The following is a 14,363-nucleotide window of genomic DNA, read 5'->3' as shown; positions in this document are numbered from 1 at the left end:
GTATATATATATGTATATATATGTATGTATATATATATATTATATATATATATAGTGTGTGTATATATATATATGTGTATATATACACACTCTTCCATATATATATATATGTGTGTATATATACACACTCTTCCCTTGTTTACTGCTTTAAGAATCAGCTGGACTCAATGTTACTTTCCATATACGTTCCATTTTTGCGAGTTCGGTTTTCCTAGCTGTGCAACATCTTGAGTGTTAAGTAATTAACCTGAACCTTTTTGCTGTATATTTAATATTTGCAACACAAATGTCTGTAAGTCTTAAGGTGAAATCTAAAATTAAATGAAGTTCACTGTAGTATGGCAAGCATTGCTGGCAGAGAATTTCAGGAAACTAAACCTGAGCTAATCAGCACTCAAGGCAGCAGATGTGAGCGTATCTTAAACCTTAAGAATTTTACATTTGATGAATCATTGTAGTAAATATATGAATTTTAAGTGGGTCAGTGCTATGAGCATAATTTTTTGTTTTGTTTTGTTTTGTTATTTTGCCTGATTTAAATGGTGCAAGCCAGAGAGATATAGTATATTTGTTATTTTTAAGTGGGTTCCATACACCAAAGATGATGAATATGCAAAAGCTATATTCTTTTAATCAAATGTCTTTCACAGGTAGATTTGCCTACCAGAATGATCATGCTTCATCATACTGTCCCAGATTGTATGCACTGAATGATGTGTTCAGTGGGCATGGTGATGATGGGCTGATGGTTGGACCAGATGATCTTAGTGGTCTTTGCAACTTCTATGATTCTATGGTTAAACCATTTTAATCTGCACTGAAGGTTGTTTTGAAGGTGATGCTTCCAGTTCTGCTTTCATGCTGTCAGAGATTGCTATTTTTATTCTGGTTTTAAAAGCAAATATATAAAAGCAAAGATATAAAAACACTGATTCTATTCTCCTCGCTATTTCAGTCAAAAAAGATCCAAGCCCAGCTGAAAGAACTTCGTTATGGGAAAAAAGATTTGATTTTTAAGGTGAGTTTATTTCAACACAGTTTAGATATTAGATTTGCTATTAAGTTAAATTAATCTGAGAGAATGATAACTGCCTTCATTAGTTTTAAGGAATCGTTTAATTCTGTCTATACTGAAAAAAAACTCAAAAGACCAAAGACAAATTTAATGCCATAATGTAATTTCAGAAATACTATGGATTTTTGTAGATTTATTTTTTTGCAGACCACTCTAACTGGGGCAGTACTTTTTATTATATTAAGCAATATAATATAGGGCAAAGAAGAGAAGCTTCAAAGGCTAAAATAGTATTTGATATCTTTCTGACTAGGCAAGATGAATGGAAAATACTCTATGAGCGTCTATATGCATGCTCAGAGAACGAAATGTTCTAGCTCCTTGCTGGTGACTAAAATCTGTTGCCCTACTCCACTCTATGTATTTTTCACCTTTCTTACTGAACAGCAGAGTACAGGTGGATATTCTTTTGACATCCATGGCAAAGTAAATTTATGATCAGCATTTAGAATGAAGTTTGAAGTTTGTGATAAGCTTAGGTCTCTGGAGTGAAATTCCAATGATGTTCTGAGATACCTTTACAAGAACTGATGATTCTAGGAAATAAAGAAAATAGAAGAAATGCCTGTTGGATATACAAACCAAATAAATAGTCAGTCTATATAGCTCGTTTAAAAAAAAAAAAAGAAAGATAATTGGAGGGGCAGAGTGCACAAACTTTTCTCTGGAGGATATCAAGTCCATGTTACCACAAGGAAGGAGAAGTTATGCCCAATAAAAATTGAGGTCATGTGAGTGGTGGCTGCTAATTGAGTAGTGCTTTTATTCCTTGCATGAAAGATGGAGATAAGTAGTCATTTTCAAAGGGCCTAGAGCTAGAGTTACTTACAAAGTAATTAAACTCAGCACCAAATTTCTTCTGGAAAGCATAGGAAGGAATACTAGAGATACCAGATACAAAATGTGTCCCAGGTTAGTCATGGTGAATTCTGCTCTCGGGGCTCTGACTTGTAAAATAGGGAAAATGTTTACTTGCCCTCTGGGGAGACTATGAACTGATTTATTTAAAAGCTCCTTGAGAACGTTAGATGAACAATGTTAATGAATTGTGAAAATGATTCTGTAGTCCTGTCTCCTGAGAAGTTTGTATGCAAAATACCTGAAACATCTCTCCACTCTTCGGTTCTCTCTGTGATAGATAGCTGATTTCCTCATTTGATAAATCCTTTGTTTGCAGCCAGTGATATCTTGGTTAGCCATTTTCCTGACAAAAGAAAATTTCATTTAGAAAGAAAATAGAACAAAGAAGCCCTTGTGTTACCATTCTAAGTAGCTCAGGAAGATGTGGGAAAGAGAAGAATGCATTTGTTAATTTGTATTTATTTCAGTTCTGAAGACACACTGAGTGGAGTTGAAGCTGTGTGGTAAGAGAAGAGCGGAAAGCTTTTCAAAAATCAGCCTGATCTGAGAGGGGCTACAAAATTAGAACAAGAGCAGATGCTTTTTCATTTTGTATCTTGTTGCTTTGATACCAGGTGGACAGATTCCATGCTATCATTGCAATCTGAGGCTGTGTTGTGATGCTCTAATGTTTTGTGATCATAGCAGTGGATGGATAGCCTTCTGTCTGTGGATAGCATGAAAATGATTTCCTGATTCCTAGTTCCTGTTAGGTCAGAGGACTTCTACTCTTTCTCCCTCCCACTGGGATTCTATTCCATTACATCTTATGCTTTCTTCCTGCTTTGCTGGGGAAAGATAATTTGGGGAATTGTATTCTCTGTGTAACTCTGAACGTTACAAGCTTCTGATTGCTGCTCATTGGAAGGATGCATACTTGGGTCCATATGATCTCTAGAGGATATGAAGGAGCTCTGCAGTCTGTACTTATGGAACTGATGCTTACTCTGGTAGAATTAATTGTGAAGATGTTTACAAAGAGAGAGTTTTATTGATTGTGCTTTTTTGCTTTTTGTAATCAACACTGAGAAACAGGTTCTTAATGAGCTTTACATTGTCAGTTAGAGTACTAATTAGAGCTTTGGGGAATGAGTGGGAAAGAAAGAGGAAGGGTGGGGGAAGGCAGTGGGGAGATGATCAGAGGTTTGGAGCACCTCCCCTGTAAAGACAGGGTGAGGGAGCTGGCTTTGTTCAGCCAAGAGAAGAGAAGGCTGGGAGTACACCTCATTGCAGCCTTCCAGAACTTAAAAGGGGATTGGAAACAGGAGGAGAATCAACTTTTTTACAAGGGTGGATAGTGATAGGACAAGGGGAAATGGTTTTAAGCTCAAGGAGGGAAAGTTTAGATTGGATGTCAGGGGAAAGTTCTTTACAGATTGGTGAGGTTCTGAAACAGGCTACCCAGAGAGACTGAGGATGCTCTGCCCCTGGTTGTGTTCAAGACCAGGTTGGATGGGGCCCTGGGCAACCTGGTCTAGCATCAGATCTGAAGGCTGGTGGCCCTGCCTGTGTTAGAGGAGTTGGGACATGATCCTGGCGTCCCTTCTAACCTAAGCCATTCTATGTTTATATGACGGAAGGTGTCTCCTGTAATACTCAGTGAATTATGTCTAGCTTTAACATTTTGTGACAGTAACTTAACAAGCAGTAGTAAATAAAACGCCAGTTCCTCATATTTGGCCCATGTTCACTCTTCTTATGCTTCAGAGATCTGTATAAGAAAGTGAAGGCAGGTTAAAAATAGTACTTCTTTATTTCTAGCACTTCTTACAAGAAATTCCTAAGAAACAGCTGAACTGACATTATACGGACAAAGGATGTGTGTAAAAGAGTTAACTGAAGTCTGCTACTTATAGTCAAAACTATTTTCCAGTTTCTTTTCTGCTGGCCCTGGATGCTTGTCTCACCTCAGCATTAGAGTAAGGCCTTTGGCTTTCAGATGCTCTCATTTAATATGATGTATTAGCTTCAGTTCTAATTATGTTGTATTATATTGTATTATAGTGTGTTATCTTGCATTCCGATATCCTGCTTAGTAAATTTGTTTCTTCTCAGATCGTTGCCACTGGTTTTGTCTTTAGGCTCATCTCTCTCTACCCTTTTCCCCTTTTTCATTTTTTTCCCTTTTGGATATCTTAGTCCCAGAACTGGGCTGAACCAGCCCATAAACCATTGGCAGGAAACTTTTTCATAAGTGCTCTGTGTGCCTGCGTGTGTACAAAGATGTAGGAGTGTTTGGTTTTCCAGTACAGTTCTGCTGCCTGTTTTTGTAGATAGTCAAGCCTGGCTGAAATTCATCCATTTCATAATATGCATTCACTTTTCCCATGATTTACATCTCCTGTTATTAATGTTATCAACTATCAAGTGGAGTCATGTTGAAAAATGAGATCATTTTAACACACTGTAAAATACTCTTCATTATGTTCAACATGTCTAAATGCCTGTATTTCTTTTTATAAAGCCTTTTGGGGGAAAAGAAAAAAAAAAGTTGCTTTCTTTAAACTTTACACCTAGATTTATATAGCACAAAAACAATTATTTCATTTCTGATGATATTTTCCCACTACCCTGTTACACTGAACACAATTTCTGTATCTCAGTGTTAAAAGATGATAAGAGGAGACTGAGGACAGTTTCAAATGGACATGTCATGGCTAATTTTCTGAGAGGGTATGATAGCTCTTCTCACTTTCAGTCAATGGCCTGCTGTGTGTTTGTTCATCCAGTGCATTTCCTTAGCATCCGAATCTCCTGCAACCTCCCTGGGGAAATTTAACAATGCTGCTTAGGAGAAGTGAAACAAATAGCTGCTATAAACATAGTGTAATAAGAAACATTCAACTCTTTGTTTTGGTTTGCTTTTTTTGAGTGAGATTTTTAACTGTTGACTTTATTAGGGCTAAGTTCTATAACCTGCAGATTGGCTTCATTGCATCAAGTAATTGAGTAGGATCTGGAAGAAGCATTCAGGTTATTAAGCATCTAACATATAGCATTTTTAAACATTTTCTGGGAGAATGACTATCAAAGACTTCAGATATGGAAATATTCTCCAACAGATTTGCTTTGACTTTGCCAGAAGTTACAGGCTGAAGGACAAGGTAGCAAAAGAAAATGCCTTTTAAAAGTATCATTGACATAGCTGGAGTCCACTGTAGTAGAAGAATACATCTGAAAATATTCTTATTGATTTTTCCTATTAAATACACAAATAAGCAAGATTTTTTTTAATTACTGAGATTGTGAGGTACATTTTTAAATATATGCGGTGATTCCATCAGCAACTGAGTTCTGTTAAAAACTGTTTTCTCAGGAAGGTATGGAAAACACAGAGGACATTCCTTATTTTCTTACGCTGGAGAAGGTTTGATTATGTGCTTGTTATTTCTTCATAATGTTTATCCAGTTTGTTTTAAGAAGCCTGCAGCAGTTCAACCTACGTATTTCCACTGCTTTCGTCCATTAGATCGACATCGATGAGGGAATTGAGTGCACCCTCAGCAAGTTTGCTGACGACACCAAGCTGAGTGGTGCGGTTGATACGGTGGAAGGAAGGGATGCCATTCAGAGGGACCTCGACAGGCTGGAGGGCTGGGCTCGGGTGAACCTAATGAGGTTCAACACGGCAAAGTGCAAGGTTTTGCATTTGGGCCGGAAGAACCCCAGGCACCTGTACAGGCTGGGAGGAGTGGGCCTGGAGAGCAGCTCGGCAGAGAACGACCTGGGGGTCCTGATGGACGAGAGACTGAACATGAGCCAGCAGTGCGCTCTGGCAGCTCGAAAGGCAAATGGGATCCTGGGCTCCATCAGGAGAGGGGTGGCCAGCAGGGACAGGGAGGTGATTGTCCCTCTCTACTCGGCTCTTGTGAGGCCCCATCTGGAGTACTGTGTCCAGATGTGGAGCCCTCAGTACAAGAAAGACATTGAGATTTTGGAAAGGGTCCAGAGGAGGGCGACTAAGATGATCAGGGGGCTGGAGCACCTCCCCTATGAGGACAGGCTGAGGGAGTTGGGCTTGTTCAGCCTGGAGAAGAGAAGGCTGCGGGGTGACCTCATTGCAGCCTATCAATACCTGAAGGGAACCTACACCCAGGAGGGGAGTAAACTCTTCAAAAGGGCTGATAACAGCAGGACTAGGGGAAATGGTTTTAAGTTGAAGGAGGGAAGATTTAGGTTGGATGTTAGGGGGAAGTTCTTTACTAGGAGAGTGGTTAGGCCCTGGAACGGGCTGCCCAGGGAGGTTGTGGATGCCCCGTCCTTGGACGTGTTTAAGGCCAGGTTGGACGGGGTCCTGGGCAACCTGATCTGAATGTGTATGTTTGGTGGCCCTGCTAGGCAGGGGGGTTGGAACTACATGATCCTTGGGGTCCCTTCCAACCCGGGTGATTCTGTGATTCTGTGATTAGCCTGAAAAGTAAGAAGTGCTTTCTGGTATCTCGTTTGAATCTACCTTACTGAAATGGAAATCAACTAGCTACCATATCATTTTACATAGACTTAGAAAGTAGTTTTATTTTCCCTTCCCTTTATAGCCATATTCTGCAATTCTCACCCTGCACCCCTCCCAGAGTTCCTATTTTTTAAAATAATATATGTAGGGATTGGGTTTTATGGTTGTGGGGTTTTTTTTTCCATGTTCTTCCCAGTACTAATTTGCATACAATTAATGTGGGGAATTATTCTCATCTGAACACATTTCCTTTGATCTGTGCCCACTTACAATGCCCTGAACTGGCAGTGGAGAGAAAGGCTTTAATCACAGAGTGTCAAAGATATCCTGTAGATTTGGCACCAGACCTTGAGAGATGACCCTAGTAGTAGGATTTTGAGTAATTATTTTGAGCTATGATTTGTGCTGTTGTAGTGAATGCCTCTGAGTTAGAAGGAGAATGCATCATGACGACAGGTATTGCAAATCGTTCTTCTTCATCTGTAGCCCAGGAATAATTGTCTTTGTGCTTTTATTACTAAAGATTTTTTGTGTAATAGACCAAGTGATTTTGTGATTGTAGGTGTTGAGGTACTCTGCAGGCCTGGAACTTACAGAGTGGTTTGCATTCCATGCTGTAATTCCATTTGTATACATTGTTTTATGAAGAGTCAGATAGTAAGATTGATGTCATTCCTTTTCTGAAGCATTTTCAATACAAGCTAATTAATCAGTCAGTGAAGTTAGATGCTTAATAGCTTAATCAGTATTTAATGCTCTTCCACTGAAGTCACTGTGCCTAGTGATGTATGACAGCCAGGATCATGTTGCTGGGAAGAGCTGATTTTTCTTCTTGAAGCACGATAATTTATAATTGTTACTTTCACAATTTGCTAGAAAATAGGTGTAATTTTATTCAAGAACTATCCTTGTTTGTGAAAAGTCATTGTAATGACAGGAAGGAAATTGTAAGTGTATTCTTCAAAGCAGCTGTATTGATGGCTGAGGAAGTGTATTGCAGATTTTATTTGTATTTGGAGCTGTTCTTACATGAAAACTCATCTATTTTATCTGTTGACTTCTAGAATGGGATACTGTAACAGAATTCAATTTTTTGCTATTTGGGAATAGTAGGGTTGAGTACACACTTTGTCACTACATTGTTCTGTTCTGTTTTTGTTTTTTTACTTTGCCAATGAAGTTGCAGCCTGCATCTTTAAATGGATGGCTGATCTTTAAATGGATGGTTGGACTGTGAAGGGTTTTATGGGTTATCATGTAGAGGGAGATTTGGAAGATGAAGAGATGATGGGGTCTTCCTTGAGGTAGTTCTACTCCAGAGCAATTGGACTAATTCACGTTTGAATTAAGTAATGGATTTAGTCTGTGTAGTTTAGGGTCCCTGTTGTTCTTGCTGCTTGCCACAGCTTAGTCTTTGAAGTTGCTAGCTATCTTCTTTTTTGAAGTGGCAAAGCTTATTATACTTTTATCAAAAAGTATTTGTTGATTATTCACATAAGGATTTTTTTCTTCGTGAAGTCAGTGCTTTAATATACTTTTAGATATGTAGAGGGACGTTACCCACTACTGAACATAAAACTTTATTTCTCAGCTGATCAATTATTTGCAAAGATCATATAGGAATGCTTTCTGTTTTGATAAATGAATTTGAAAATCGTATCATGGAATCCTTATATTTGGTTGGCTTTAAAGATCATCTTGCCCAACTCTTTTGCTATGAACTAGGACAACTGTAGCTCAGTCCAGTGCTCAAGGCTCCCTCCAGCCTTACCTTGAATATCTCGAAGGCCAGGGCTTCCATCACCTCTGGGCAATCTGTTCTAATGCCTCAACCGCCTCACTGTAAAAGTCTTTTTCCTTTTATCCAACCTAAATCTTCCCTCTTTAAGTTTGAAACCACTCCTTGGATTTGAGCATAGTGAGGCAGTGTGTGGTACACTTCAGCACTGGTGACAGTGGGTCACCACTGCTGCTGCAGGTTCCAATGAGCATGTGCAGGCTCTTGTTCATTGCAGGTAAAAATGCATAGTTAATGGTGCTAACTATGTTGAAAAATAGTGTTTTGTAGCTGAGATTTGCTCTATCGAACAGTGTTATTGTGCTCTTTGTAGCTGTTGAAGGGAAAAAAAAAAATAGGAGGCATTACTTATGGAGCAACCTCTGTACCCAAGACAATTTCTATTCACTAAATGTGGCCCAGACAAGCAAAAAGGTTGGACATGCACAATATATGGCTTTAGGCACACGTGTAATTAAATGGAATAGCTGCCAAGAGGGGTTATTCTCAGTTACATTTAGCTTCTGCAGCACTGTAGTGCAATAACCTGTACAACTCAGAAGCACAAATCTGTATATTTCTAAGGTACAAATAGTGCTTACAGAAATTCAGAGTAAGCACAGCCATTTCTGCGTACTGGATAACGTATTCGATTAAGCAGTTGTTCCATTTTCTGGTTAACTGGTTTCCAATTAAAAAGTTTTCCTATTCAGACAATGTAAATTATAAAATGAAAATTTATACACTAAATAATTTTGAAGCAGTTATTTGAAGCCTATTGTAAAATAAAATGGAGTTCAAGATATGCCATCTATTTCATGTGTTGCTAAATATCAATTAGTTAATCATGTTTTCTTATTAAGCAGAGATTATTTTGTCTTCAATAAGCAGGAATTCTTGGTATGAAAAAAAAAGGTTGAAGAGATTTATAATGAACTGCCAATTAAAATCCAAATGTATATTCTCTTGAAGAAAAAGCTACAAATAAGGAGAATGCAATAAACACTAATAAACACTAAAAAAAATATATCTATTTTTCTATTTGTAAGTGTGCTGTCCTGTTTTCCTGTCTCTCACATCATCTGAAACTTGACCCTAAGTTTTTCTGGATATGTTCATCCCAAGAAAGATGTTAGAAAAGATCTCCTTATTCGAATAAAACCTAGGACTTCTCCAAAGCCATTTGAAAGGCCATTAATGAAGGGTTTTAATCTTTTTTTCCGATGTCACTGATGTATCTTACAAAGCTGATGGGATTTCAATAATTCAGCAATCTATGTTGTATAAATGTGATAACTGTAAATTCTTGACCGTTCAAAATTATCAGAATGAAGACATGCAGACATTGCCTGCACATATATGTATATAAATGATGCTTTAATTGAAAATTCACTCTGGTCTCTATTAATCGCTTGAAATAAATTTTAAATCACTTTGGATTTCTCTCTACTTGAAAAGCATACTTGTCCTTCTGGATTTGTTTTTTATTTTCCCCCTTAATTCTTTTTTTCCCCCTCTTGTCCTCCCTTCCTCCCCTCTTATTCCTTTTTTTCCTTTTTTTTGCGTGATACTTACTATGCCTGGAATAATTTAAATATGGGCATTGTGTGTAATGTAATTCATGATGAGTATAGGTAAGTACATCCTTTGATCTGGAAAAGTGCACTTCACAGACAGAAATTGCTCAGCGCATTCTTTCAGGGGATGAGGAATTGATTTATCTCAGTTTTGTCAGTAAGTCTGGATTCTATAAGAAAAGATATTTTGAAGTTTTCCCAGACCAAAATTTGCAAAGGTCTTTTCCTCCTTCTGAAAAGTGGCCTTATGTGGTCCTTCTGGCATTCTGCACTTGTACTTCATAAGCTACCTAAGCTACATAAATTGAACAGGCTCCTTAAAAAATGTTTTTAATTAAAACAGCAGCGTAACTATTGACATAAAAATTCAGGCTTTGTGGATAGAAAGATTTGGGGGAAAAAAAAATTGATCATTCTACTGTTTGAGGAATAAGTTTAAATAGTCATCACTATTGTTAAGTGAGCAGTTCATCCTTCCAGAACAGAAACATTTTTAATGTCAGAATTTTATTATTGTTTGATTTCTGCTTAGCCAGTGGCCTTTTGGTTCAGTAATCTGTGAAATGAAATAAATATACATGAAAGATGCAGATAAAGTCAATCCATTGCATACTATGGTGTGTCCAAAAATAAGGATAAGATTTCATAAATGACGCCCACAGGAAGACTTTACTAACACATACTAGCCTGTCCTCTGGAAGAAAACCCTTCTTGCCAGAAACAGAAAATGTTTGCTTGATGTGAGCAGTGTTGTTATTCTGTGTAACATTACTTCATTCTTTTTACCGGGAGGCACCTAGAAATGAAATCAACTACTTGTCCTCAAACTTAATGTGACTGTATTTCCACTGAGAACGGTGAATGATGTTTCTGCAGACATTGCCCTGGTGTGAAGGCAGCAGCTGATGCCTGTAGCTCTGGTTACTTGCTAGATATCAGCTACTCAGCTTTTCAGCTACCTCAGTAATTCATGTGCCTAAGAACAGCAGATAGAAATTTGCATCTTCAGTTCTGGTGTTCCACAGATGGTGATGAATGGAGCAGCTGTTCGGCTCACACTAAGCGACGATCCATCATCCTCTGTATAATCCTAAGCCTTTAGAAATATGCACCATAAGAGCTGCCATACTGGCCTCTCGTCTATCATAGCAATGCTATTTTGTATAATTTCATTCTTAATGGCAATGAAATTTATCTAGTTATATATACTGGTTTTCAAATGTTGTTTCTCATTCACTGAAAGTGTATTAATCTGTATAACTGTAGTGGGAAAAAAATATTTTAATGTGTAGCAATAATTACAGTGTTATTGATGTGAGAAATTACTTCGCCCAGTCCTGGTATTGAACTGTCTCTGTGTAAAAGCCAAATATTATTTTCAGTCTTTCAAACAAAGAAATGAGCTTATTGGCAGGGTTATGTACTATATTTAGTAGCAAGCATAAATGTTGCTGAAGTATAGGGAAATTCTTACACAAAAATTACTTTTTTTTCCCCCTTAACAGCCAGTGTGGTTACTCCATTTAGACTGCAGAAAATGAGATTTAAAAAAAACCCTCAGTATTGGCTGCTCTGCTGCACGCTGATGAGCCACGCCAGAGGTCCATTCTCTGTTGTGTGTGAGACCGTGACTAGTATCAGCTCTAACAAGTGGGATACAGTGGGAATTATGAAATGCATTCACAAGGGACTTCCCTTCATCTGAGCAAATGACTTCTGCTTTGAGGCAATATTGTCTCATGGTACAGGTTTTTGACTAATGAAAGCGTGACTGCTCTGATTAATCCACAGATAGAGGTGTAATCACGATCAGGGAAATACTGACAGACTTTTGTCATTTTATCAGCCACTACAGCCTATGCCTAATGCTGATCAATGACATCTCTTGAGGTATCTCCTCCCGAAGAACCCTGCAGGCAAAGAGCACAGAGCTGTGTAAAAGCCAGCAGTCCTCCCACATGTGGGCTTGGGTGCATGACACTGACTTCAAATGCACAACTCCCCACTTTCTCCCTGTGCAGCTGCATAGCTTGCTATTCCCATGACTTTTCCTTTTACATCTCCAGGGAAGAATGTGGAGAAATAAACTGGGAGTTAACACCTTGTGTACCAGCATAGAGTAGCGTCTTATAAGGGACAAATATGTATGAATGTTTCCTAGTTTCTCTATTGATGCTTAGTTACGTTGATGTTTATATCTCAGTGTTTAAAAAAATTAACGTGTCAGATTACAAGCAGAAGTGAGATAAGTGAGCAAAATAATTAAAACTTTAAGTAATTTCATGTTTTCAAAATAATACCGTGGTATGATTACAAATACTTCCTACTGTGGAATTATCTGTGCTACTGACATGGAAATTAAAGAGTAAATTTACACTAACAAAATGGTGCAGATTTAAGTTCCCACATAAAAATACATTTTTTCTGCAAGGAAAATAGTATCCCATGAGGTCTGTTTTTTTTTTGACAAGTATTTCTGACCCAATTCAGACATTTACAGAGAATCTCTTCCTCTCTCTCAGGCACTGCATGAAAAATTATGGGGAAAAAAAATACAATGTAGATGACATCAGCTTTCTCTTTATTCCCACAGGCACAACAGCTAACAGATCTAGAGCAGAAACTAGCAGTAGCAAAAGACGAATTGGAAAAGGCCGCCCTTGATGAAGTAAGAGGTGTAGCGTGATGTAAGCATGTTTATCAACTGTGAACATTTCGGTATTAGACAAAAACAAGTGGAAGTCTTGCAGAACTTGAGATGCGTAATTAATGCACATAGCTGGGACTATTTCCTCCAATGTCAGAGGGAGTAATTGTGCTGTGTGAAATGCATCTGCATGGTTATTTAAGAGGAGAAAAAGCAAGCTGAAAAGACCCTGGAAAGACTCCTAAAAAAGTATTACTCGTGCACTAAAATATTTCTCCTTGTTGGTCAGTATTGCAGTAACTGAAACCCTCCTTCTGACTGAGGATTTTGCCTCCCGCATTGCAAAATGCCACCAACATAAACAATGATCACGGTAGCATTATCCAAAGCTGTGTGTTTCTGGTGACATAGCAGGTGGTTTCTTGCTGGTATGCTCAGCTGTTCCAAACATTAATTGAAAACTTCAGTGCATACTCTCTTCGCATGTATGTGCACTCAGTAGTGCCCATGTGCTGCTGTCTGTGGCAATGACAAAAGGACAATGCTTGTGCTAAATATCTTCTGAATGCAGCTATTTGTTACAATGCAGAGAGTTGGGAAGGAGAAAGCAAAGAACATCTCTCGTCAGGAACTTCTAATGAGAAAGCTGTTAAGGAACTCAGTCTGCATGTTAAAAGGGGACTTGCAGCACACCAGGCTGACTTCTCTGACCCTATGTTTCTTTCCTGGTAAATATTATGGAATTTTAATTTAGGGCTAGGTTATTATTCTGTAGGCTTTCCAGAAGCGTGGAATCATCTTCTGGCAAATTATCATTGAGAAAGTCCTTGGGTGGCATCATTGTTTGCATGCTGTGAAGGTGACATGGAAATGGAGCACTGTAAGTGAAGGAAAAGAAAAAGTTCATATAGGTGGAGTTGTGAAAGAAGTCTGTGAGACACAGTGTCCACACTTATTTTAAATGCAGTCTAATACAATCATTTAAGTTTCTACAAATCTTTTTGGCCGTGGCTGAGAGCTTTTCTCTATGAACTAAAAATACGTGGAGATGACCACAGTAAAGACTTTGCCTTCACTGCTTTGACAGTTCTTGCACGTGCAGTAGGAATGGGAGCCATGTAGAAAGCAGCACATATTTTTAGATCATGAGCTGTTTTGGAAATTAATAATTGAGTGATTGAGTCTCCAACTGTGACTATAAGTAGACATAAAAATGAATTTTTCTTTTGGGAGGATATCAGGGTTCTCTTTTTATTATTTGTTTTAAAATATTGCTTGCGTAGATGGTAGACTATGTTATATATCAAGAGTATACTCAGGGGGAAAAAAAAGACATGCATAGTATCTTGATACTACTTTTGATAGACAGACAGCTGATACATCCAAGGTTGTTGAGAACTTTGTCAAACAACATCTTTGATTGTTTCCCTAAATTGTACACTTGTGCCGGGGATGATTCAATCAGTTGGACTTCATACAATTCACAATTTTGATGATGATTTGCATGGCATTATCCATTTTTAATGATTTCGCACATACATTTTCTTGGATGCAATGATATTTTATCAAATGTGAGTTGCCAGTGGCAATTGCATTATCTATTAGTTTTGTAAGTCTCCCTTTTTTTTTTTTTTTTTACCATCACCAAGGTGATATGAATAGCTATACCCAATGTTGATAAGAGATAAAGACAATCAGTTTAATGTAATTTTTACTGCTCCATATAAATAAGGTACTTTATTTTCATGGCACCAAAGCAGCCATTACTGTGGTGACATTATATCCATCATCAATACCTCAGATGAAAATGGCAAGGTGAACTGTATTTATAGCATATGTACTTTAATCTATTACCAAAGCACAACATTTGGAATTTGCAGCTTTATTCTTCAAATTTATTTTCATAGATTTTCCCTTTTGTTCAGTTTATCTGG

General features: G+C 37.9%; 1 protein-coding gene across 1 annotated transcript in view; it reads left to right on the top strand.

The window, feature by feature from the left end:
• Window positions 1-955: 955 nt before the first annotated feature.
• LOC122191961 (leucine zipper protein 2-like) overlaps window positions 956-14,363 on the top strand; it is a gene marked incomplete at its 5' end in the record, with an annotated part of 52,857 nt that continues 39,449 nt past the window's right edge. Inside the window, 2 exons of the mRNA XM_042892378.1 lie at window positions 956-1,018; window positions 12,376-12,450. Coding sequence (XP_042748312.1) covers window positions 956-1,018; window positions 12,376-12,450 — 138 coding nt within the window. The remainder of the gene's footprint in view (window positions 1,019-12,375; window positions 12,451-14,363) is intronic.

The sequence above is a fragment of the Lagopus leucura genome, unplaced genomic scaffold (assembly GCF_019238085.1).
Source record: "Lagopus leucura isolate 7727_CA_CO unplaced genomic scaffold, USGS_WTPT01 154-0_obj-0_obj, whole genome shotgun sequence".
Classification (NCBI taxonomy): domain Eukaryota; kingdom Metazoa; phylum Chordata; class Aves; order Galliformes; family Phasianidae; genus Lagopus; species Lagopus leucura.
Note: the sequence above shows the minus strand (reverse complement) of the source record. Positions and strands in the feature narration are given on the sequence as shown.